The sequence below is a fragment of the Pocillopora damicornis genome, chromosome 12, assembly GCF_964200805.1.
Source record: "Pocillopora damicornis chromosome 12, jaPocDami1.2, whole genome shotgun sequence".
In the NCBI taxonomy this organism is placed as follows: Eukaryota; Metazoa; Cnidaria; class Anthozoa; order Scleractinia; family Pocilloporidae; genus Pocillopora; species Pocillopora damicornis.
The window spans coordinates 4,788,063-4,814,756 of record NC_142681.1 but is presented as its reverse complement, the minus strand read 5'-3'; the positions used below and the strand labels follow the sequence as shown (position 1 = coordinate 4,814,756).

The window sequence follows — 26,694 nt, the reverse complement described above, 5'->3', positions numbered from 1 at the left end:
CCTGTTCTTTTGTCATACATTGTAACTCAACAAGTAATGTTTATTTTAAGTAGACTTTGCTTGGTTATCTCTGCTTGCATGGTAAAGCTTGGGCCTTAACGGTCATGATAGTAATTCAACTTACTGTTTTCAATACAACTCTTATAATGTTTGTTCAGAGAATTCAATATTGAATCAACTAATAATCCCCCAATTCATATTTTTCTATATTCTCATCACTTGTTGCTGGATATGTTATTGATATTGTAAGGAGAAATTATGTCTTGGTCACTGGTGGGATTTTAAAGGGTTAACAGGGGAGGCTTGAATCTTTCCCTTTTTCAACAAACCCCTCTTAAGACCATGCTGGTATATATGGCCAACAGAATACCACCTCCTCCTCCAAAAGAGTGCTCAAATTTTCGATCACTAACAAAGATGTTCATCACAAGCAAGGTCATGTTTCAACTGACAATTACTGAAATTAAATACCAACTAACAGTATATTAACAGAGAAATCAGCACCTTGACGTTGAACTCAGGTACTTGTTTGACGAGGGCACAGCTTAGAGTGCTTTGTTCTTCTAACAACGAGAAATAGGACGCGAGTACTGCAAGAAGACCCTCCACTCCTGATGAGAGCTATATGTGAAAGTTAACCCGTTAACTCCCAAGATCTGATTGTTAATTCTCCCCTCTAGCTGCAACGCTTTCCTTGCAAATCAGTTCTGAGAATTTAGTGTTAGATCAAAATAGCAACTTAGTTTTGGGCTTACTCTTCTGCGTCAATACATTCGGTGTTTATTAAATGTGAGCAAAGCCAATCCTATTAGACCATTCTGTAGAAGCCAAAGCACTTAAAGAGCCTCCCGGGAAGGGAGGCTGGGGGGTGATTATGAGAGTGTTAACGATGAGAGGGTGACACACGGACGATGGTCACTTGCAGCGAAACGACAGCTAATCCGTTGGGCCTGAACGTGATTGAAGTATCGTGGAACTGTTCTGGTAGTCTAATTTTAGTGAGAGGAGCGGAATTTTACGTCGCCCTTTTAACGTCCAATTGTCAGTCGTCTTTTAAGCGATATTATCCTCGAGCTACGTCCAAATTCGTCTCCTTTGGAGGGTTACTGCAGAATTCTATGACAGAAATCCCCCTCCTCTACCAATGGAAAGTCACCCGCGGGAACGTTTCATCTGTGAGTATACTTGCTTACTTTTGCCTCTTTTGCACTCATGTTTATGTTTCCTTTTGCATTTTTATGAAAGTCCACCATCGTGACCTTCGAGTCTTTAGTAATCCTTACGTCAATTAAAACATCAAATATATTAATAATGATCAAACCTCAAAAATTTAAGGGGGAAAGCTCCCCACTCCCCCACCCCGCGGTGACAGCGTGACCTCTTTCATGTCACGAAAATACATTTAAACATCACAAATTAGTGTATCATCAAAGATTTTGGGCTCCTCTTATTTCATAAACCGTATTAAAATATATTTCGCAAAATAATAATTTAAGAAGAGTTACTATTTTGCGAAATAGACTATTTTCACCCTGCGGTGACAACTTGACTTCTTTCATGTCACAAAAATACATTTAAACATTCCATTATATTCTCGAAGATCTCGGTCACCTCCTCTTTAGCTATCCATACAAAATTAATCTCGCAAAGCAGGAACGTCAGAAGAATTACTATTTTGCGAAATGGACTATTTACACTAAGCGGGCAGTAACGATGTTGCTATTCTCCCGTCACGCAATATGTATTTGGTTGACGCACTAATTTTTTGGCCTCATATTTCATAAACCGTATTTAGATACATTTTGCAAAATAGTCATGTTTGGAGATACACTATTTTGCGAAACGGAATATTTTTATCCTTCAATAACATCAGTGTCTTTCTTTTCGGGTCAAAAATGTACTTTTAAACATTACATTATGGTACATTTCCCTATCTTGGTCACCTCTTATTTCCTAAACCGTATTAAAACTTATTTCGTTAGTAGTAATTTTGGAAGAATTGCTATTTCACGAAATGAATTATTGTTACGCCATGATGAAAAATATTGCCATTCTATTGTTAGCAGTACATATTTGATTACATAAAAGATTTACATAAGCTTTAAAAATTGCAAATTTATTGGAAACCCAGAACTAGGTTCTACTGTAACGACTACATAGACTGATGTGGAAACAAGAGTTGAAATACTATTAATTTATTGAATTAAGTCCTTGTGTAATTTTCGCCTATTTCAAACTTCAACATTGCAAGAAGCAAATCCTTGTGACCGTCTTCCAAACGCTGCTTTACACTTTTGGTGACAGTTATCAAGCCTCTCCAGAAATACGGGTGCCTTGGAAGGATACAGCTCTTATCAATGCAATAAAACCTCTTTGCCTTTTTTTTAATGCGTTACGACCATTTCAACATTGCCGTTATCGTCTTTTTTAAGTAGCGATAACGCTCCTCGTGAAGTAGAACAATGTCGTAGGGCGCTATCTGTATTCTCTTGGGGAACTCATTTGTGCAACCGGTGCATGTTATTGCATTCGAGTAGTCATGAGTAAACACTACATAAAAGGGCTCGTCATTCTGGTAGTACTCGGTGTACCTCATAGGCTCTGGCACCATAACGTCATAGGGATCTTCTTCTGACACGACTGGCACGTGGCTTACGTTGTTTTTCCGTCTTCTTTGTTTTACTCGTTGATTCGGCTTTCCCTCAAGCTGTTTAGAGAGGTTTGCGCTGATGATCTTTCCCATTTTGTTACAAGCTTTCTTGTGAGTGGCGATGAAACCTCGCAGCCTACCAGTCTTCCCTGCGACAACAAGGACGTAAGGGCACAAACCACCACTATCACGAAAAGATTTGCAGGTCTTGTCGCACGATATCTTCTCTTTCTTTTTTTCTACTGTGTAACTGGTATCAAATTCGGTGACGCAGAAGTTTGTATTCGCATGTTCTATGATCTTATAATGCGACAGTATGATTTCCGCCCTCCTCCATATATCTTTAAGCTCACATGAAGTAAATTGTAATGAGAGCTGGCACTCGACAAGGCGTGTCATCGCGTTGATGAGATGTCATTTGTGTCCACTGCAATGGATCCACCTCAAGGTGATTATAGTCTGCGGACAGACGATATTCTCCCATCTGATAGATGACTTTGACCAGCTCGTCTAAATAAGGCTGCACTACGCGTTACTCAATGAGATCGTGTATTCTCACCTGATCAGTTTTTGTCTGAAAATCTCCTCTTTTATAACAGTGTTGTATGCCTCGGTTCTCTGGTTTTGCCATTTGTTTTGGCGGATTTCCAAGGCCAGCAGCAACGCGAACAGGTCGTAACATGCATTCTTGCAAATAAAGGTCAAAGACGACCTTCAATTGAGTGAACCCATTTGGTAAATGCCTCTGGTCATTGGCGCTTAGTAACCTTCAGCTCCTTATCAAACTGCTCTTCAGAGGTACAATCTAAAAGACCTATAATCCTTCTCCCATCATGCTCGGAGCCTAGAAGCTCGCGGGCTATTTCCTTACCAATGATTTCCTTGTATGTCAAACACTTGAAATCGAGAACTGGCAGACCTGAATAGTCGATGGTCTTGGGCTTAAGAACAAGAAATTTAAAAGCCATAATCTTGCCTGATTAAACAACACACAAAGCGAGCACAAAGCAAACCTCTTGCAACACGTGGAACTTGCGCAAATGTGAAACACGATCTCTTGCTCGTAAGGAAGGGGTGTGCGACGGATGCGTAATCAGAAGCGCGTAACTTTTCCATGTATATTATTTTTATTAAAAAGTTTGAAGCAAAGTAACTGTAGTACTTGCGATAATAAAACTGCTGGACGACTATGTTGGCATGGATATGCTGCTGTTCTCTGAGGGTCTCAATGGGGTGATGGCTTTTACGGCTATCGGTTAAAATTTTGGCCAATTTTCGGTTAACGGTTACCACCTTTCCATTGTTTCCACCAGAGATATTTTTTACGGTTAACTTTTTTTACGACTCACGGTTAAAATTTGTCAATTTTTACGTCTAACGGCTAAATATTTTGGCCTTTTTACGGCTAACGGTTAACCCCATTGGGACCCACTTCTCTACACGAGACGAAGAGTCTAAACATCAGACGTAGTTTGAAGCTACACTGGTTTGCAGATTTAATGAATGTAACCGAAGAAGTTACAATTCATAGACCCAACGTTTCGACACTCCTGTCTAGTGCCTTCATCAGGGGTGATCTAAACGCTGCAACAAGAGGTCCTTTTATATGATCACTAATTAGCGGCCTTTTTTCTGACGAGGTGTAAATAGGCGTCAGGAAGCAGACCGCCATCGTCACGATTTAAAGGAGCGTGGGCGGAGTTAATGTGCCAAGCCTCCAAACAAAGGCGCTGGTGGTAACGCCGATTAGTAGTGATAATTTCTAAGAGCGTTTAGATCACCCCTGATGAAGGCACTAGACAGGAGTGTCGAAACGTTGGGTCTATGAATTGTAACTTCTTCGGTTACATTCATTAAATCTGCAAACCAGTGTAGCTTCAAACTATGTCTGATTGTCCACCTGGTTGCCGTGTGAACTTTAATATATTTTATTTGCGAGTCTAAACATGTTTAGTCGCCACTGGAAAACTGTCATGTTTGGTTTTGCACCGAAACAGTGTACACCCTTCAAAACGCACGAAATGGAGTCTTTCAAATCTCACGGGAGAACATGCCCCCACCCGCCCCCCTTGAATATTGCACCTCCGGCGCTGGTCAAATTACACCTCTGGCTCTCAAACGCACTCCCCGCGCAAAAACCTGTCTCCGGGCTTGCACCTGGTTTTTCTTTCATTTTTTATTTCACTATGTCGTATCGCTCTGCGATTTTGATTGCGACTCTAACTCCGGCTCCGCCGCTAGTAAAAACCAGCTTTTACCTCTTATTTTCCACTCCCTCCCATGTCATTAATTGGACACAACCTCAGTTTGGGCCTTCAGCGGGGCTCTATTACTTGGTTTCGGCGTCACGCAATACGGTACTACATAGTTGTCGATTATGACTAAATGAACCTGTTAGCCCAAACCTCTTGTTGAACTTTTATGGAGATGGAGTTATTAATTGGCTTTTAATTAATCATTTGAAGCTGAGGAGAGGAAAACACCGTCTTGTTGCTTGGCAGTGAAGAAGTACAGACCACAGCTAATTAAAACACTTATGTACAAGGAAAGTTGAGACCCAATCTGTCACGAGTCAGGCATTTAAATCATTTATGGGCCATTTTGCAAAACAGCAATTCTTTCAAAATTACTGCCCCGCGAAATACACTTAGAAGACGTCTATAAAGGTGAAGATAGCTTAGATCTTTGCAATTTGATGGTACGTTAAATTAAAACCTACAATCTAAATCCTATTGCAAGACACGAGAATGGTAACGTCGTTACCACTGAGTGAAAATAGTTTATTCCGCAAAACGGTAATTTTTCTGACATTACTACTTTGCGAAATAAATTATATCGGGATAGTGAAAGAAGAGGTGACCAAGGTCTTCGAGAGGTAACCGGTCAAGTCGCCCGAGAGTCATCTCGCCCGAAGTCATGTCGCCCGAAACCTGAGTCATGTTGCCCGAAATTTTAGTAATGTCACCCGAAAAAAAAGTCAAGTCACCCGAAGAAACAAATACTAAAAAGATCAAAATTTCAGACTGTAAATAGGCAATAACGTTGAGAAATTTCTTATCACTAAAGCGCTCTTTGTTTCCAACAACACTATGAAGATTCTTAAAGCGTTGTTCGTTCCTAACAACAAAGGGAAACGTTCGTTTCCAACAACAAAATGCAGCGTTGTTCGTTTGGTATGTAATCGTTTCTTACTCACGGACGTTTCGTAAGCTTGAGAAACTTTTTCTTGGTTTCTAACAATACCATGAAGACTTTGACTACACAGAAATCGATCGTATGCTCGGAACTGAAATATGTTTGAGTAACGATTCTAAAAGCGTTGTTCGTTTCTAACAACAAAGGGAAGCGTTCTCCGTTTTCTCCGAAAAAAAATGAAGCGTTGTTCGTTTGGTAAGTACTCGTTTCTTACTCACGGACATTTCGTAAGCTTGTGAAACTCTTTCTTGTTTCTTAAAATGCCATGAAGACTTTGACTACACAGAAATCGATTATATGGTCAGAATTGAAATATGTGTGAGTAACGACTCTAAAAGCGTTGTTCGTTTCTAACTAGGGAAGCGTTGTTCGTTTCTATAACAACAAATGCATGGATGCAGCTTAACATACGAGTAAAGTTCTGTTGCATCTATTTTTGACTTTCTTAACAATAACAGATGAAAACACCTGGTAAACAAATGTCGATCGTCGCGCTCGACAAGTTGGTAAAAGGTAAAGCGAGTAACATACAAATAAAATTAACTTAAGGTAAGTGTGATATTTTTAAGATAACAGTCTATTGTTTATGCTTGTAACTTTTTTCACAGTAGTAGTCTGATAGCATCATTTCCCTTAGGATCAGATTAGGTAGTTGTGCTCTGTTTTCTCCGGCGGTCGCATGTATATTTTGATCCGATCAAAGTATATATGAAGGGGGTAAAGCTAGCTACAATACGAATACAAACTGATCAAAATGAGTGTGATGATGAAGTTAGGCCACGTCAACAAGCCCTACAGTGCAACGATTACGGTCGATCATATGGCCTTTCTGACCATATGATCGACTTCTGTGTAGTCAAAGTCTTCATGGCTTTGTTAGAAACCAAGAAAAAGTTATTGAATTGAACGTTATTGCCTATTAACAGTCTGAAATTCAGATCTTTTTAGTATTTGTTTCGTCGGGCGACTTGACTTTTTTTTTTCGGGCGACATAACTAAAATTTCGTGCAACATGACTCAGGTTTCGGGCGACTTGACTGTAAACCCTTCGAAATATACTATAATGAAATTTAAGCGTATTTTTGTGACCCGAAGAGAAAGTTATTGAAGGGTGAAAATAGTCCATTTCGCAAAATAGTAAATCTCCTAAAATAACTATTTTGCGAAATATATTTTAATAAGGTTTAAGAAATAAGAGGAGCCCAAAATCTTTGGTGATATACTAATTTGTGATGTTTAAATGTATTTTCGTAATATGAAAGAGGTCACGCTGTCACTGCAGGGGTGAAAATAGTCCATTTCGCAAAATAGTAACTCTCCTTAAATTACTATTTGGCGAAATATATTATAATACGGTTTAAGAAATAAGAGGAGCCCAAAATCTTTGGTGATATACTAATTTGTAACATCTACACGTATTTTTGTGACATGAAAGAGGTCACGTTGTCGCCGTAGGGTAAAAATAGTCCATTTCGCAAAATAATAACTCCTCTTAAATTACTATTTTGCGAAATGAATAAAAATCCTTCTTGTTAATGAACGATTACTCCAAAATCCTTGTGAAAGTTATCTTTACCTTATTAGAAAATAAATCTATATCATTCCTTTAGTTTTGTTCTATCTTACCTGATTTCGTTTCGTTTCGTTTCGTTTCATTTCGTTTCGCAAAATAGTATGCCTTAGATAAACCGAGGTTATTTCGCATCTTTTCGAGACCGAATCAGTGATAAGTAAGCAATGTTGTTTTTGATTTAAGTGTGTTCCACATCATCACAAGTTCAGAGTATTATTTTCATAAGTAAAGCTAAACGGGGTAAGTATTGTGAAACTGTTACACATCTATCACAAGTCTAACAACCGAAGCAATGCTGTCGCGATGAAAGTGTGGTTTGCATCTTCTCAAGTCTGGTTGCTATGGTCAACACATTTCGTGTTCGTAGGATAAACCGAGGTTGTTTCGCATCTTTTCGAGTCCGAATAATAAGAAAGCAATGTTGTTTTGATTTAAGTGTATTTAACATTATCACAAGTGCGGAGTATTATTTTCATAAATAAAGCTAAACGGGGTGAGTATTGTGAAGTTGTTACACATTTATAACAAGTCTAACAACTTAAGCAATGCTGTCGCGATGGAACTGTGGTTTGCATCTTCTCAAGTCTGGTTGCTATAATCGAAAGCCCTATGAAGCGTAGAACGCATTCTCTTTTTAAGTCTTAAATAATCAAAAGTGTGATCAAATCGTAGTTTCGTAAATTCTCCATTCTTATTTTCATAAATAAAGTTAAACGAGGTTAGTATCATTAAAACTGTTACACATCTATCACAAGTCTAACAACTGAAGCAATGCTGTCGCGATGAAAGTGTGGTTTGTATCTTCTCAAGTCTGGTTGCTATGATCAACACTTTTCGTGTTCGTTAGATAAACCGAGGTTATTTAGCATCTTTTCGAGTCCGAATAATAATTATTCTTTTAATAATTATTATTTTCATAAATAAAGCTAAACGAGGAAAGTATCATTAGAACCGTTACACATTTATTATAAGTCTAACAACGGAAGCAATGCTGTCGCGATGATAGCGTGGTCTGCATCTTCTTAAGTCCGGTTGTTATGATCACATTTAGTGTGATCACATTTAGTGATTTCACGACAACACATTTCGTGTTCGTTAGATTAACCGAGTTTTGTAAATAAAGCCATGGTGTTTTGATTTAAGTGGGTTTCACGATCCCACGCAAAGTATTTAGTTGATGCCGCGAACCCAGATCCCACGCAGATTCCACGCAATTGCCGAAATTCAAAATGATCATCGTTGACTTGACATTCAGCAAGTTCTTGAGCCATTTTCGTCACACGCAAATCATCTCATCTGGACATTACTCAATCTGGGGACGAACTCGACTTGGTGGGGTTGAACTCGAAAAGTGGGGGGACGAATACGGTATAAGGTAAGGGCGAACTCGATAAAGGGCGAACGCGGCAGATACCTACCAAGGACAAGGCAGGGGCCTTAACCACCGGCCGTCTACACGAAGCAACAAGATTCCACCGAAGTGGACTTGTTGGCGGAACTAGGGAACGATTTTAACTCTGGATATCAGCCAGAAGAGCTCAGTAGCGACAAAGGAGCCCCTCAAGCTACTTCGGAAGGTGGGAATGCGACAGATGTCGCATTTGTTGACGATTGTATCGTTGAAGTGGCAGTTGCTAAGGTGCGAACATATGCAGACGAATATGACACGGACCCACAAAACGTCTTCTGACCGAAAGCATGAATATGTTATCCCAATTACGGTTTCTAGATTCGGGCGACCAATTTGCGCCCATTTTCGCTTGGATTTCTAAGGTACGCCTTCGGTAGATATCTCTAATAACCCAATTGAAAAGTGGACAAAAGAACACTCCTTTCCGATCATTTCATCGGAGCCAATCGCAATTGACGCATTGTTGAACAAAACATAAAACCATCATATTGTGTTAGGGGACTCTTCACAAGTTCGTCAGTTGTCTTTCTGACGATCCTCTTTCCAACATTTTGACCGGCCAAGTGGTTGAAAAGGAATGTTTCAATTTTGCGCACGGGCAAACAGAAGTTTGTGTGCAGAAGAGTTGTAACTTATTTAAACACCCTTCAAACAAAGACTGAAAGTCACTTGGATAATCTTAGAGTTGTTTCACTCCAGAATTGAGAAAAAGGAGTTCTTATTGTATTATTGTATTAATTCTCGATTTAATTTTCGAGTTTACGCGTTACGTGCCTTTTTAGCCAAATATAGGGTCTGAGAGTAATAATTAATTCGACATGTTAAATATTAACAGTCATTTATCTGACAACTGACAAATGGCTTAAAATCTAACTGAGAACTGATAAATAGCCAAAATTTTAACTGACAACTGACATTTGTACCCCCCCCCCCCTCCCCCTCATTTAGACCCTCTATAAACGGTTCAACGCACATTTAGTGTGAGCTTGAGCGTGTTCCGGTTTCGATATGCGACTCTGGATGATTGGAGACAGTAGCTTTTTTTAACACTCTTCATTAGAAGTTAAAGAATAGGGCGTTTCATTCAACAAGATAATTGTCTCCTATAATAAAGAAAAAAAAATCTATCAAACCTCCAGTACGAGTGAGACACCAATGTAGGCCAAAATCCTACAAAATCTAGCTCTGTGCCTTTGTCAAACGTGTTTACAAATCTGTTACCTCCAATCGTTTCGCATTTAAGCCACAGGACCATCACCTGACATTTAGAAATACACGCACCGCGAGAAGAATGTTACGTTTGTTTTACTAGTGTTGTCGTTGTTGTTGTTGATTGTTTGTTTGTCTTTTGTAGGCGTAACATTACAATTAGTTTGCAACCAAACATTACAGAATGAGCTAAACTGATTTTTCATGTTAATATATTTTCTATCGTGAGGTATGCCGAAGTTATATGTCAAGGGAAAAATTAAAACTAGATTTAATTAAGCGTTAAAGAAAGCGTTGCATGTCTTAAATGATTTGGAAAGGAGGTGGTACTCCCAATGAATGTAAAACATGATGAATTAATTCAAACGGCTAAGGCGATGAAGTAACACGGAATTCAGTTCTTTCACTTTAATTTCAATTTTTGTTACTTCCTAAATATTTGTAGAGATTTTCTTTGAGTATGAATCACGTCAAACGAATTTATAGTCCTCGATTCATCCATCAAGAGTTGAATTTTATGTTACTGTTGACTATAATTGTTTTTTTCTTTTTTTGATGCAGTTTTGTTTGTCGTTAGTAACCTTAAGGTTAATCATCAGTTGGTTCCGTAATAAGACTTGGAAACGCCGAATTATAAATAGCTCCGACAACATCCTCAATTAAGTATTTGTTTGTCCGCCAAAAACTTAAAAAATGAATCCTTGACAATGGAGGACTTTGAAGCCAAATTGACTGGAACTTACATCTTATAATTTTCGTGCTTGAATTCAGTCAGTCACTTCCATTCGCTCCTCCTCTAAATCCTCCCACCTTACACATTGAAAATCTGGTTAACTGCTGTTTCATATTTAGATTTTATTTTTGTATTAGGCCCTGGAATGAGAATGTCTTTCATTTCTTGCTTTTACCTGAAATTAGTGTCCACTAAAACGGTGCAACATCACTCTTGGCCATTTTTGAGAGCACGACAGCCTTCAACTTGCCAAAGATAAGTTTGTAGCTCTTTACGACGTAGTTTTACCAGGCACGTCTTGGCCCTACATCGCCTCTCTTTGTAATTTGTTGTCTGCAGTTGAGATATTGTTCACTAAGTACGAAAATTACAATTTGTACAACGTTTAAATTTTGGAATGCAATTCGCCCAGCGTGAAAGGTCAACGTCATGTGATGTTTTAAAAATTAGGTATGTAACTTCAATCAAAACATTGATTGCAAATGGTTTAATTACATGTGTCAAAAACTATCAGACTCGTCTTGTGCAGAGTACTCGTGTAAAAAAAGGTTAGTTTTCACACATAAGGAAAGCCGATACCCAAAATAGAGTTGTTTGTAATAATGTGTTTCAATTTGCATGAAAGGTGTGAGACGTATTGTTTTAAACAGCAGGAGATACTACCAGCTTCTTTGCATTTGACGCAAACCTTTTCGTGTAAGACAAGCAAGATAGTTTTCTTTGAAAACGAAGAAAGTGGGAATTAAGCCGATGAATTATTTAGTGCATCACAACAAGGTAGAGCCGGATTACGAAGTATTTGTATTTACCGCAAAACCATGTTGTCAAACAGCGGCCTTCGTTTCCATGATCGATTATGATAGGGAGAATTGCAGGTGAAGGTAAGCCATGTGAAAGTGCGCAAAACTTTCATAACTTTAAACTGAAAAAACTTTCATGTCTAAATCTATTTTGGTCAGTTGATATTAAAGGCCTTAAGAATTTGAATACATTTAGAGAATTCTTAAAGCAATTCCTCAATGCCTTAATTAAGAAATAGGCTTGAAAAAGCTATTCCGGCGGTCTGGCTAAATCGAAAACTTTCATGACAGCTATCATTTTCAATTCATGCTCGTGTCACAAATTGTCTCAATATAAGTACGTATACAAGCATTTTGTATCGAAAATTGAAATTGCGACAGCTATAACGAGTTTCAAATCATAATTCAAGAGTTAATGATTCTATGCGGTTCACGATCGTTCCCACCAATTATATTCATCTGACTTTTCTTTCATTACTTGTGGTCATCAAAAAAGTTTTGTTTTTGTCAGCTTATTATATTATGAAAAATAGTAATCTTTGTTTCCATGGTTTACCGCCGCCGTGAAGTACATTATTTGACTTTCGGATGGAGAAGATTTAAGTTTATTTTTTAATTTGTGGAGAAATCAGTAATGAAAATGTCAATTTGTTTTCAACCTAAAACACACAATACAATTTTTATCTGTCATCTTATTATTTTTTTTCAAAAAAGCTTAACTTCTACGAACGCAATGATTGATCCCAATTAATATGCTACTCACGAGTACTTGTTTGCAAACTGTTTTGTCTGAATTGGCGCTCAGAGGTGTTGAGAACTTCGGCAGATTAGCAAAGAAAATTACCTTTAATTCTTCTGATTGACGACCAGTCACGGTCGCTTTTCATCCATTTATTTCTGTTTCGTCGGGTATAAACGATTCATCAAAAAGATGAATTCTGAGGCTCCGACTAACACTTAGGTTTGTGCATTCTTGTTTAAAAAATTAGGCAGCTGGTTCCTCTTCTCTCTCAAAAGCTCCTTCCAAAGGAGAGTAAACAACTTGAAACGACGATTCATTCCATAAATTGGTCAAATCTGCTTCTTTGCTATCACTAATGGTATTCTTAGACTCGCGCCTTTATGAAAATGTGGCGTTTAGAGAGTAACGTTCTCTAACTCTGGAATATCCTTAAAAAATCGTTAAAGCTGTCGGGATTTCTAATCCACATGCACGATTGCTGCATCACTCATTAACCCTTTAACTCTCAGGAGTAATTGACTCGTAACTTCTCTTCCACAATATCCATACATTATTCAGCAAACAAGCGATGAGAATACTCAAACATATCAGGTAGAAATTGTTGATTCGACACCAAATTCTAATTTACAAGGAAATGAATAGCAGGTAGAAGGGAGAATTAGCAATCAGATCTTGAGACTCAAAGGCTTAAGCCTTACATTGACTTTCGTTTCCTTTTCGTGTTCGCGAGCTTTGGCTCTGGTAACTGTAACTTTTGATCGTAATTGTAACGTAATTCAGCGAAAACTCAGTTCAAAAGTGGATGTGTACCGTCAGTTCATAGCTTTAACCACAAGAACAAGTTTCTCCGTCGCGAAATAAGATGAGTCCTTGACAATCGTATATTAGTAATTTATTTTCAATTACTCCAGACTCTCTCTCTTTTTTAACTGTAAGCGGGACTGAGTTTTACTTTTAATTGTGAGTCAAATCAATTGTGTCAATCGAGTTGCGTGATAGTGCAGTAGACAGCAACAGTCCTTCAGTAAAGAATTTGTAGTCGGTCAAGGAGACTGACGTTTCTTCAACCTGATCGGAAGTTAAGTTTGACTACAACTATGACTTCCGCTCAGGTCGCGGCTAACTAATCTGCGGCAGTACAAGCATTTTTTCAGAAGAATCCGATTTCCACGACAATTCTTTCGTTTTCTCACCGCCAGTTATAAGAAATAAACAGACACGGTGCCTGAAGTTATTTTTTTTAGCCTGTACCTTTTTCAGCTTTATTGTCGAATGACAAAAAAAGAAAAACTTCATATTTGCATATGATGGTACATCAATTCGGAATCGAAAAGACACGGTGCAAGATGACCTCGTATCCAATTTCAGCAGCAGAACTCCCCTAGAAAAAAATGTCGTTTATGCTTTTAATAAACAAGTACTTTTATTTCAATTAAGGACTCTGAAGAAAGACATGAAGCGTTCGCGGAAGCCAATTAAGAAGGTAGGTTTAATTTCGTATTAATTTTAAATTCACTTGACTGGTGCTTCACGATTGCGCATGTTCCTGTCATGTACAATCAGTTACAGGTATTTTATATCTGAGTATTGGATAACGGCTCACATAGGTAAACGAATACCATCCAAACATTTTCTTTACAAAAAATGGGTGATATTTCACAAAGAGAGAAAAAAAATTCTCCCCGTGACATTGATGTTAGCCTGGGGTTCCAGCGTAGACAGATAGTCGCCGTGAAATGTCATCCACACGCGTTCAAATTGATTTATTTATTTTAAACAACTATTAGAATTATCAATACATTCTGGAGAAATTCTTTGTTATTTTTACTGTTTCATACCAACAAGCTCACGAAATATTGTTTCTATGCTTCCGTTTCTCAAGTGTTTCAACTTCCTGATTATCCAATTTATAATATTAATCTTAACGTCAGATAAGCGTATTTTTGGTTATTAATATATTGTGTTGCAGTATGTGAAGAACTTGCTAACGAGCACGTTCTTTACCTGAAAAACTTTTAAGCTCTGTTTTTCTCTATAATGCCCCCTGAGTGGCTCACCGGCCCCGCAGTCTTCCTCTGTTTATTTCTTGTGCGCCAACATTGGAAATGTAAACAGAATGAATCTACCAATCACTTCTAGCACTTTGAAAATCCATGTGGACATCAGTTTGTTGTTAATAAGGTTTACAGTAGCTGCTGAGATAAAATGAATTAGACAAGACGGAAAGGAACTGTATAAATTTGTTTTGGCGCCAGTGATTTCAAGTCAATATATTTTCCTCAGTTTATGTCCGTTGTGTATGGCCGTACTTCTTCGTCGTGTCAACGAACTCCGGCGCTCATATTTCTTAGCCAAACGTAATGACAATTCATTCATAACTTATTACCGCATTTGTAATCAGAATCAGAATCAACAAGCACGTCGAGTTCCGGCACGTTTTAGTCTATTTCCGCAGAGTTAGGGAGTTTAGACAATTTCTTATTCGTGAACGGGGCCAATACCTGAAAGACTTGCACATGTAACTCAATATAATTTAATACCGTTCCTGGCGGCAGGTACATCTTTTGTCACAATGTAAACAACAGCAATAAATGCTAACTGTCAGTAATGGATCTTCCTGTATTTGGTTCAAATTTCATCTCCACATGCAAAGTAATTTCGGCGAATTCTTCTCGAGTGACGCACTCGTTTTTTTTTGTCTTGCACGTTTTCAAATCTTAGGACCTTCGAAGCGTCATGACAAATTTGCACGTTCTTCTTGTGTGTATCAGTTAACGTATATCGGGCAAATTCACAATAAGGCAGTTCGTTATGAAGAAAAATAATCGAGATCTTCGCAAAAATAAGGTAAGACTATACAAAATTATGTTCTTGTGTTATGTTTAGTTAACGAATTATTGTTTTTAAACACACCAGGCGGCAGGAATTACCGAAAGTAGAACTTCCTTTATTATCTCAGGGAGCTACATGTGTCAGTATGAGAAGTAATTAAGTGGATTTAATGGAAAGAGAACAAAGTGTCTCAATAATATATTTTATGTTTCATGTACTTGTAAAACATGTAGCATCAGTGACAGAAACAACTTCATTGCAATTTTTCTATTGGTTAGGCGACACCATTACCTCATGAGAAGGCTAGCACCCCCACAAAGGTTTGTCATTGTGTTTAAAATCCTACTCATTCATAAAAAGGTTGATTTAAAAGCGCATTTTCTTCATTGTAATATGCTAGGACTCTCTGACTTTCAGTTTAATATACAGAGGAAATAATCTTATCAATTCGCTTTTTTATTGATTTTACACCTTGCGTTCTGCTATCATGAGGTCGCTTTACACTTTATCCTTAGCAAAATATATTCCAGTTTAATTGAACTCTCAAGAGAACAACGAAAATCGGAAAATGTTGCCAGCACAACAATAAATTTATTATAAACTAACTGTTTCAGTGGAAATAATAAAAATGCTCTATCGACCGAGGAAATATTTCGGATGCAGTTTTTATTTAAAAGATGCATGGTTTTCCCGATCTTTCCAAACATTTATTCTAAGTGTATATTTCGCGAAGAATGTCTTAGTTTCCTGCATTCGTAATGTGTTAGTTCGCACGGATATGATCTCAAAGAGTAGTAAATAACCTCATATATAATTCGCCGGGTGAAGAGGCGACAACAGATGTCCAGATACACGGCAAAATTAATTTTGGATGAGGCTCGAGTTTTGGAAAGGTTTGACCTGGTTTAAAGCACACATGAAGCTAGCGCTTGACCTTGACAGACAATTTTATGGGAATGAAAGTATCAAAAGCGTCATTTGTTAAGGAAACTATCCCTATAAAAAAATAAAATATATGAAAATTACAGCGTAGCACGGACGTGCGGTTTCCTGACGTAAGCAAGCATCTTATGCTTGTCAATAATTGCCTCGACAAATGTTTTATTAACGAGGAGAAACGTGCCATAGTTTTTCGCGTTTCTCTTCTCGACTGCGGTTTTATTTGTATGGTCAATATCGTGTGGCCAATACTGAATCCTGATCGCCCTGTCACGCTGATATTTATAATGATGATGAGTGGAATTTCTTTTGTGTTGTCTCAATGGGCTGTTTTTTCTCCTGATTTAACTCTGCATTGCGAGGCAAGGGTTCGAGCCGTGGCCGGGTTACTAAGTTGCGCCCGTGGGCAAGACAGTGTATTCTCATTAGCTACCCGACCATACTTTCTCGGAAACTTAACGACTTTTTATGATTGATGAACGCCCTCTGGGCTGCCACCTGCAGTTGCCCTTGAGGTGGTTCTCTGGTGAGAAACGTTTGCCGCCTTTTCGCGAATTAAATCTTTCAGTTCATCATGAAGAAAAGCAATTGTTGTCCGAAGAGAGGTGAGGTACGTAATGATATACATAAAAAGAAAATACGCGCTTCTGATTAGCTGAAAACATGAGTGCAAATTACAAATAGCGCGCGCACGCTTTCAAAATTTCGGGTAAGAGCAAATTTTAGTCGTGCTTATAAATACCAAATTTCAGTCGAAATCTTGTTATTACCGACGCGAAACATAGCTGTTTTTTGGAGCAATTTTAAAATTGTTAGTTTGCCTCTTAAAAGCTCAACAATGACAATTTTTTAGGTGTAGAGCTTGGTTGCCGGAGGTAAAAACAAACCTTAATTAACCCCCTTTGATGTTATCACATATAAAAATATATCATTCAATTGACATTTGCATTATTCAATTTGTATTCTGTCTTCGCTGCACGGTCCTCATGCTAAAAATAGTGTTTTTATAAGCCTAAGTCAACGGCTTTGAACCCACGTAGGAAAGCATGCAAGCGCTCGATCAAATGCGAAAAGTAAAAAAAAACATTGGACATCGAATGAATACATTGCAGAAGCTTTCATTTGAGACACTCGTTTTTGACCCTGCAGTGTTGTTGTAGTTGAAAGGAGACAACAAGTTTAGATACAATAGACCACCTGTACTGTTTTACAATCCATATCGTACTTTCTGATCCCTTCCCCAGATCTATCTGTTAGCATAAGTCGTCGACAAATTATGTTCAATGCAATGCATTTTTTTTATTTTGGTTTTGTAGTCTTGGTAACCAACAAGGCTTCAACTGACAACAATAAGACAGAGCTAGAATCGTTGCTCACCTCTTTCTAAAGAAAAATTTAGAACAGTCAGATCCTCCCTCATTTTTAGAGGAGTATGACCGCTCGTTATCATGGAGAGATTCTCCGTAACCATAGGTACTTTTTATGGGCTTTCTGCGCCAATGGATTACGTGACTTACTTTTCTCTCAGTAAAAATACACTTTTTTTCACGAGAAGCAAGATGCAAATGTGTCTTTTGGAAACGGACGATTCTTCAAACCTCAGAGAAAATAAAGACACACCACAAATGTAGTACTATGGTCTGAAAGGTCAGGTCTCGCCACCCATGTATGCTTGCAAGACGTCACCACTTGCTTTGTTGATTTCAGTATTTGCCTAAACGAAAAAAACGCTTAAGCCATGCTATACTACAACTAACAAAGGCTAAACAACATTTCGCTTGTCTGGTCCTTTTTATTTTTTGCAGTTATTCGTCCCGTAAAAGCGAAAGGAATCTATCATCAAATGTTTTTATGCATGTCCACACAAAGCGTTCTTGTTTTTCAATTAAAAAAGTAGACATCAATTTAGGGGGGGATCGTTAGTGTGTCTCTGTTGCGCCTGTCGAGTTAGCGTCACAGAAACAAACCAAAGTAACAGCGGCCAATACGAAAAAAAGAGAACGACAAAATTAGCCAATGACATCTCAAAGTGAAAGCGTGAAAACTGCTTGAAACGCGGGAAAACATAAGTGATCAAGTCGCGTTTGGTTTTAGGTTTGAGTCTGACACGAGTTTTCTGGACCAATCATAGAGCGAAATAAACCAAAACCTAGATAATCATGCGTAACGTTTGGCACCTGATCGAAAATTGCTCGGATATTGCTCATCCTTTGACCTCCATTTTCCTTTTGGTCTTTGGTTAACTCTGTAATCTTTTTCCTTTTAAGAAAGCAGTTTCTATTTACCAAAGGGACTAAGGGTGCTTTCTGGGTGGCCCTTCTGTACGTCATCTGGCTCCAGCTACAGTTGCTTGATAGATAAACAGAGCATTTGACCAATTTCCCAATATTGGACATAAGTTCTAAATTCTCCCGTCAACTTAAGTAAACTGATGAGCAAACAAATATTTGAATGCCTTCTAATCATAACGAGCTAAGGTGTATTTGGTTGTAGCCTTCATGAGTTGCAATTCGCTGAATAATTGAACAGTTATCATAAGGGAATTTCTCTTGGTTACTACCTTTTCTCTTTATCTTTCTGCTCTTCGAGATTTTCTTGTGATTCCAGATCGAGAGATGAAATGAATTCCTAAGGAAGGACGCTTTATCGTTGGTCTTTCCTTTTTTTTTGAAGAAATGTGTCATCGTTTGCCGCCTCTCACCATCGTCTGCGCATTGAAATCTCGCTCATTGGCTCAATAGCATCAATTTTAGGTCCTGTTGGCCGTCAGGATGAACTAATGTTGTCTTTATATCTGCTGCTTTTGCTTAAGTAATTAATTCAGTGATTTTATCCTCTCTTTTTCAACTTTTTCGATTTTAACTATGACATTATGTAATCACACCAGATTTTTGTCGAGGAGTTGGGTTTTCCTCCATTCAAGTCGTTCTCTTCCTTTACAGCTGTCGTCGTTTCGTGTGTATGTTAAGAAAATTTAACTCACTTTCTTTTTTCTTCTTTCACGTGAAAAACTAGTCCTAACTTATTTTGTCATTTCATTGGTAGCTCCTTCTTAATGATGCTCGTTACTGACAACACTAATGCAAATACTTCCCCGATCTCGGCCCTAATGAGGAAACCAATTAGTCTGTTTGCTAGCATTCAATATTCGTTGAAACGTCTTCAAATAGTTCTTAGAGCTTAGTTTTTTTTTAATTGTTTTTACATCAAGACAATAGCGGGAAACTTCGAGAGAAACTGGTATCTAGACAAAACTGAATTTATATCCGACGCGTGATGCCTCATCAAAGTTTCATCAAATTCATTCGTGAAACATGCAATAAGGACGAGCACTAACACTGTAGTAATGTCTGTACGTTTCCGGCTTTCAAATTTTATGGTTAAATTTCCCTTTAGGTCATTTAAACGTAAAACCGTTTTTCTCTTGCAGAGGATGAGTGCGTCAGCGCTGGCTTCAAAGATGTTCCAGGCAATCAGCGAATGCGACAGAGATACGCTGAAGGAACTTCTGGAAGAACAGCCCGCCCGACTAAACGACATCAAAACGGTAGATAAGAACTTTGGCAACGTTTTTTAAAATTCTTCTCGTGACAAGTTAAGACTACATTTAAGTAGTTTGTTTTCGCATTTTTTATGCACGCTGTGCGTCCATGAATACGTCTTTCATTTCTTTGTGTATGACCTTCTACAAGGGGTAAAAGACGTACTTTAATCAACTTCTTCAGCAAAAATTATGGAAGTATTCCACGACATGTTTGCTTTAAATTTATGTAACAGAAACCCTTATGAAGTTTAGCAAAAACCTGTTGAGGGAAGTGGTTAAAAATCCGTGACAGAGATTTAAATCGTTTATATTTCCAGTTAAATAGTATTATTTCACTGCCTCCACAACTTCAAACTTGGAACAGTTTTCGGTATTGACGTTATGATAATCTATATTTTGCTAAAACGGTTAAAAATATTGTTATTTTTATTCCCAGTGTTTAAGTGATTGTTATTTACTGTACTTAGAAGTTGACAAGCCGTGTTTAAGTTTGGGTTTTTTTTTCCACGGATTCGCAGATCTTTTCGGATTCTTAAAGGTAGCGAATACACAATTTTTAATTGTTTCTGATATTTCTTCCTTAATTGTTTGCGTGGAAAATTCATCATTCATCTTACTTTGACAAGTCATGTTTTATTTTTACTTAATGTTTACAATCTAAAATTAGAAACAGCCTACAAAATACTTTCGTGTTTTCCTTTTTTCGGTCATTCAAGATAAGGATTCTTCGCTTCATTTTTTCCAACATTCTTTGTCACGTACAATTTACGAGTGCAGCTCTTCGAGGACTTACTCTGTCGTTGAGACAGAAGATGTTTACCTTCCCCTTAATTAATATTATTTAACCCACTATGCATAGAAAAGTAGTTTTAATTTTCGTGGCTCCGTAATTATTTCCTATAACAGTTGTTCCAGCACCAACAAAATTCTGTAATAAATTTGATTTCCTTTGCAGAAATTTTCGGCTTCTTGCCTTTTTAAATGTGGCTTTGAAACACAATTTTCAACCTTAGTAAAGCTCTTTCAAGACCACTCATAAAAGTTTAAATATCCCACCATATTTATGATGCCATGCATCTCATTCGTTATGTTAGTTATGTAACGCTTTCTTTAAATTCGAGAATTTCAGTTTATTTTGGGTTAGTTTTTACCCCTGGCTTTCTTGTAATATTCACCACAGTTTTCCTCTTGACAGTTTTATTGTCTTTGTGTGAATCGATCGTGACTGTTTGACTCGTGTTTCAATTTTAAATATTGGAAATGTCAGCAACAACTTTCCCCAAGGTTGAAGCTGTCAAAATTTTCATTAGAAGCGTATACAAAACGCATATTATAGAAGTCAAACATGACTTGTTAACTCTTTATCACGTTCAAGGCACAGCTTTTAATCACACGTTGCTATAGTTTCTCAGTCCTTTCCCTAAATCTTTATTATCCTTTATCAAGAAGTCCAATTTGTCTTTTCATTCAAGTTCTGAGAATCTGGATTCACATTTCGATGCCTATGCCTATGCCTATGCCTAACGTTTGGTAAAACTTAGTTTGAATATAATTAGCCATCTGCTTGAAAGCAAACATATAAAAATAATAACATGATTTAGACTTCGACGCCATGAAAATTGTAAAAATTGTAAAACTTCCGGTTTCTCATCATAATACCTGCATTACTGACTAAACTGGGGTCCCTTTGATCAGTTATGATCTGAATTATGTCAGAGATGTTCTCGCCTAAGTCGCTATTCGCACACCTGTTTTCTTTGTGAAAACAGAAAAAAATCGTGCAAATAAATCCTGCAAAGCTCTCTTGGAAATATTTTTCCTTTTTTTTTTCCTCAAAGCAGTCAAAAATAAATTAAGTTTCCTAAAGGTGGCTTCTTTTTTCTGAAATATTTTGGTGCAATTGTGCCGATTTTCACTCAAAAGCACTTCAATTCGATTGTTTTCATATTATCCTCTTTTAATTTCCGCTTTTGAATTTTTTTCCATCTCTCACGTCTGTTAAGTAACAAAAAAGTCTGCAAGAAATGCAGACGTCAGAAATCATTAAGAACTTAACGGAAAAAGAAGTAATTTGTCATTGCAAGTCGATATATTCGAGGGAGAGAGAGCCTTGCAATATCGATACTGTAATCCAAGTAACCCAAATCGTCGTCTGCGGAAAAGTTTCTTGACAACAATGGAAAAACTTTTGTACCGCCTTCTAGGTGGAAACATTAAAACAGTGTTAATATCGAGTTGTTTGTGACTATATTCAATTTTTTTTAATTTAAAGGTTTTAATGTAACAATACAGATTGTCGCTAAAGTTTATTCCCTAAGGCGTATAGAAAGTTCGAAATTGCTGATCATGATATTAAAAATGTAAAACATCTCAAGATTGACCTTGCTGTTTTGCACCTGTTTTATTTTGTCAGGTCAGTCGAAGACTCTAATTTTTCTGCGCTTTTCGCTGACTTAAAAGGTTGGAAGTTTAGTCTATGCCAGTGTTCTCGATCATGTTAATTACCCAGATGAAAAAATTTCCTCTCATGGGTTGTTACAGTTAAACTGCTTACTAGTTCATGATAAATGATCTCCGTGGTTTTTTTAAGGACACTAGCTAAGCTCGGATATGGTAGACTATGGAAAAACAATCAAGTTGGACAAGCCAGTGAAACGAAATTGTTTCTGTTCTCTGAGTGACGGTTTCTTTTCAGTCATTGCATAATCACACTTAACGAAGCAATATACTGGAGGAAGACTAGGCTCATTGAGCAGATCTGAGAGAGTAGCGCGATTTGCTGCGGCTTAGTTTCAGGAAGGCTTCGTTAAGTGGAGACGGGGATTAGGGACGTTGTTTAAGTAATTTGATGCCGCGCTTCAGCAAGGAGTCGGTTGGAAAAAATATTTTATGGATTGTAAGATCTGAAGATAGCTGAAAAAGAATCAGTACAAGGTGTTTTAAACTCCTGCGCGGTGATATTCGCGATAAACTGCCAAATTAAAAAAATGTACATCTGGGTTAATATTATGTGAAGAAGGCGGTGATTCTGTGAAACTTCTCATGAACTGGGCCATACATTAGTCAAGCGGCTGTTATTACAACACATCTATTCAGAAATAACCGACTGCGTTCTCTCTTCGCGCCCTCCAGCACCTCGTTGGAGCGGGGGCGCGTGTTGAAACGACGAAAAACTAATTGCTCCTGATGTAATAAACATGTAACTTTTTCTCACAGTATCGAAAATATTACACAGTAAACAGGTTATAAAAAACGTATCAGGAAGGATTTAACATCTTGATAATCAAACCACCAAAAGTCTTTGCAAATTTACAAAAAAATATGGAGAAGAAGATAGAGTGATCAATTCTTTTTGGAAGTTAAGGAATTTACCAGATAAATTTTACTTAACGGTCCATTGTAAAACTCCAAGAGATAAGGAGGCTGAAAACTTAAATTGGTAGCAATGGCCCGGCATTCAGTTACGTAATTGAATTGCTCCACTTAATCTATCTTGCAGTTCACTGTTGTGTAGGATGATGCATTAAGATAGATGTGATAATACGAGATTAATAATCAATGATGTAAGACAGCAAGACTACTGATCTCGTAGCCGAAGGGTAAAGCTCTTGAAACAGAAGTTTGGTCGTAACGGCGCCATCATCTCTTAGTGTCTCGTGTTCGAGCTTAAATTAAGTTAACCATAGTTTAACCCATTAACTCTCAAGATCTGACTGTTAATTCTCCTATTTGGCTGCTACACATTCCCTGATAAATTAGTTACAAGAATTTGGTGTTTTATCATGAAAACACCATCTACCTGATCAGCATGAGTATACGCATTACTTGTTCAAAAATGTCTGTTATAGGTTAAACATGTTTTCACGTAGACATAACAAGAGCCCGTTGTCGCTTTTTTTAATAAAACCATTCTTGCCTAAGGTATTTTCTTCTTAATTTGTGGAAACCCATAGAAATATTTTTAATCGATTTAAACTGTGTGTGTGTGTGTGTATATGTTGGTAAGCCGAGGGGAGGGAAGTTCAGAAGAGAAGAGGGAGAAACAGAAGACACTCTCCGAGTAAATAGATGTAACAAAAGAGGAAGTGAGAGCTGTATCATTGGATCCCTTCTCGTGGTTTTGCTGCTTCCACGGGTTACTCGACTATAGAAATAGTTGAAGATTTGTGAGTTCTATGCTCCATGTTTCGCTCAAAATGCAACAATCTTAACTTTGCTAATGATTCACCGTGGCATAAGTAGCATCAGCGCTATTTATCTTACAACTATCAAGTTATTTTCTGACCTCTTTACGGTATAATTTTGCAGGAAGAAGGTGATTTTGCACTTCACGTGGCAACCCGGATAAAGAACACTGAAATAGTCGAAGTTCTCATGGAGAACGGAGCAAGCGTCAACATTCAAAATGTAAGTGATTCAAATAAAAACTAAATTCTGGGTGGTTACTTTTTACTTTCTTTTGAATATGTTAAAAACCGCGTTGGTTAGAGAGAGCTTTGCCACAATTTGACGACCCTCAGAGGTTTAGCCTGAATTTTTCGAATTCATCATCTGCCATCCAGTCTAATCTTCATCAGTGCTAAGTACTCTAGTTCCTTTTGGATTCGTGGATGCTTCACTTTTGTCTTTTTATCTCGTTGAACTAATTTTTCTAAGTTTTCATTTAGTTGAAGGACGTTTTGCTCGGTGAATAGGTGTTAAACGGACCATAATGGAAACTGTATACTTAATTCAATTTTTTTGAATAATGTATTTCCTCGAATAAGCACCCAGGCGCTTATTTGATATTTCAGCTAAGAGAAGGAGCGATTTTTGGAAGAAGAGCACTTAATCGAGGGATCGCTTATGCAATAGCGCGGGAATAGGACAAAAGTTAAAGAACAGATAACGTACATAAAGGAAGTCTGCGAGCACGTAGAGATAGAAATAACCGGAACGGAAAGAAACTAATCTCCTGTATTGATTCCGATGTAGTTGAACCTTTAAAATTTTCATAGAATAATATCCTCTGAAAACCAAGAGGAATAAGGGCCAAGTGTTAAGAAAATTCTAAACAAACTGAACCATACAATTGTGTTACAGAGTGAAGGCCAGACCCCTCTTCATATCGCAGTATCCAACGAGGATGAGACAATGGTTGCCTTTCTCGTCAGCCGTAGTGCTAAAACTGATATTGCAGACAGTGTGAGTTGATGTATTTCTTTAATGATCTTCACGCATTTTGATTGTTTCTTACTTATGATCTGCTGGAGGACAGGTAACTCAATGAAACACTCGACTGCGCCTCCTGTGCCAATTTTTTGGTCTCACCACATTTCAACGTCATCTGCGATCTATTGCTGAAGAGACACGCGGCAACATGGAGTGTATTTGGTAATTGTTATGGCATGGCACAATTGTACCACACATCATTTTTGCAAAGCCCGTGTCTCCGTAGGCATGCAAAGCACTCAGTCTTTGTGCTCGATACTGAGCAGTACTAAAATCCTTTTTCCTGATCTGTTTTTCGTCAATGATCAGTTCTTACTTATGATATATTGGGGGACAGACGCATAAATGATGTCATTATCAACGACATTTTTTTTTTTTTTGTTCTTACCAAATTTTTTACGTCTGTCAATTTGTAGACGCAAGGCATCTTGGAATCTATTTGTTTATTAGAGAGCACTTAAAACATCGTGGAACTAAGACCAAAATAATCACAACTGTCAGTCAGATCAAAGATTGCCATCACAAAAACCCATGAAGGACATAAAGAGAAGGTGGCGGGAATTTTGAAAACCATCAATTGAGTCAAATTAATGGCTATTCCGGAATATTTTGGACACTCGCATGAAATTCGCTCCTCCTCTGAACAAAACATTTTCTTGCTCTATGTTTAGGAATCAGTAACTGCGACTGATCTAGCATCGCGTCTCGAGAACACAGCAATTAGCGAAAAGCTCCGAGAAAGAGTGCCAACACCCAGAACACCTGGAACACCAAGGCGACGACGAGTACTATCAGTAAGTATGGTTTACGTATCTTCTGATTGGTCACTTGCCGTAACTGGCTAACATTAGCCGATCAAGGTGCAAAGACTTTTTCATTCCAGCCAATGGATTGTCGACATATAACGCGTGTTTCGATTAGTGCCGGTCAAACTTTCACTTCACATCGCAGTCATTGAGTGAGTAACCGATGTCACTATGAGCTTTAACGACCGAAAATGTTTCATTTCTTATTGAAATTTAATTTCCTGTATCTCTATTCATGATTTCTCGAGTTATTCCTGTTTTACCGCATTAAAGGTAAAGTAACTACATGTGATGGTTGTCATCTATCCCAAATAAAGTTTTATATTTACGTAAGGAAAAACCCCAGGCTGATGCAGAACTTGATCAAGTCACTAACGGGAAAGAGTTTACACAGAGTTTCATAAGTTCATTCAGAGTTTCGGGGACATAAGCAGGATTTTTCCACCAAAGGCTGCAGCTAAATAAGCTTTTAACTGGCGGTTAGGGATACACCAGGTTACGGTATTGTATATTACTGTATTGTACTATTGCTTGGCTAAAAGGGGGTACAGATGCACCCATCCTCAGCCACGCCGTTTAGTTGACAGTTTTCTGCCAATACCCCCAGTGGGGAGGTGATTTAAAACCGCAAGGACAACCGGTTGCTTTCGAGAATGTCCGGTGAGGTTGCTGTAACCGTATTTTTTTCATGATTGTGACACATCTTGCGTCCCCTCTGTAGAGCGTGATTGACTCAGTACTCCATGCGATCGCGACTGGAGATGTAGAAGACTTGAAGGAGCTTCTTGACGGTGGATATTTGGACGAGGATCTCCTCGAAACTAAATCGGTATGTATACTTTCATTTTCTGGTATCAGAATCTCTGAGAAGCTTTCACTGACCTTCTCCGTCGCATGGTAAACTGGTTTTTCTACCACAGGCCTTTTCAATTGAGTGTTGTAAAAACCAAATCAAAGTTATTACAACGTTCAACTAGAAGAAGAAAAAATGGCCTGAAGTGTCAACGAGAACTCAAAATAAAAACAAGCAAAGCGCTGAAAGCGCGGGA

At 37.9% G+C, this 26,694-nt stretch overlaps 1 protein-coding gene across 14 annotated transcripts in view; it reads left to right on the top strand.

Annotated features, from left to right (window-relative positions):
* Positions 1 to 11,375: 11,375 nt before the first annotated feature.
* LOC113681538 (uncharacterized) overlaps positions 11,376 to 26,694 on the top strand; it is a 41,637-nt gene continuing 26,318 nt past the window's right edge. For 2 of the 14 annotated variants that reach the window (XM_089188742.1, XM_089188736.1), the window contains exons 1-8: positions 11,603 to 11,652; positions 13,751 to 13,796; positions 15,424 to 15,465; positions 19,515 to 19,631; positions 23,937 to 24,035; positions 24,711 to 24,812; positions 25,511 to 25,633; positions 26,367 to 26,474. In XM_089188742.1, the coding sequence (XP_089044868.1) occupies positions 13,767 to 13,796; positions 15,424 to 15,465; positions 19,515 to 19,631; positions 23,937 to 24,035; positions 24,711 to 24,812; positions 25,511 to 25,633; positions 26,367 to 26,474 (621 nt within the window). In that variant the 5' untranslated portion in view covers positions 11,603 to 11,652; positions 13,751 to 13,766. Of the gene's footprint in view, positions 11,653 to 13,663; positions 13,797 to 14,917; positions 15,161 to 15,423; positions 15,466 to 16,337; positions 16,695 to 19,351; positions 19,437 to 19,514; positions 19,632 to 23,651; positions 23,795 to 23,936; positions 24,036 to 24,710; positions 24,813 to 25,510; positions 25,634 to 26,366; positions 26,475 to 26,694 lie in introns of those variants that run through there. The other 12 variants (XM_089188741.1, XM_027198634.2, XM_089188745.1 and 9 more) reach the window with 10 other exon arrangements.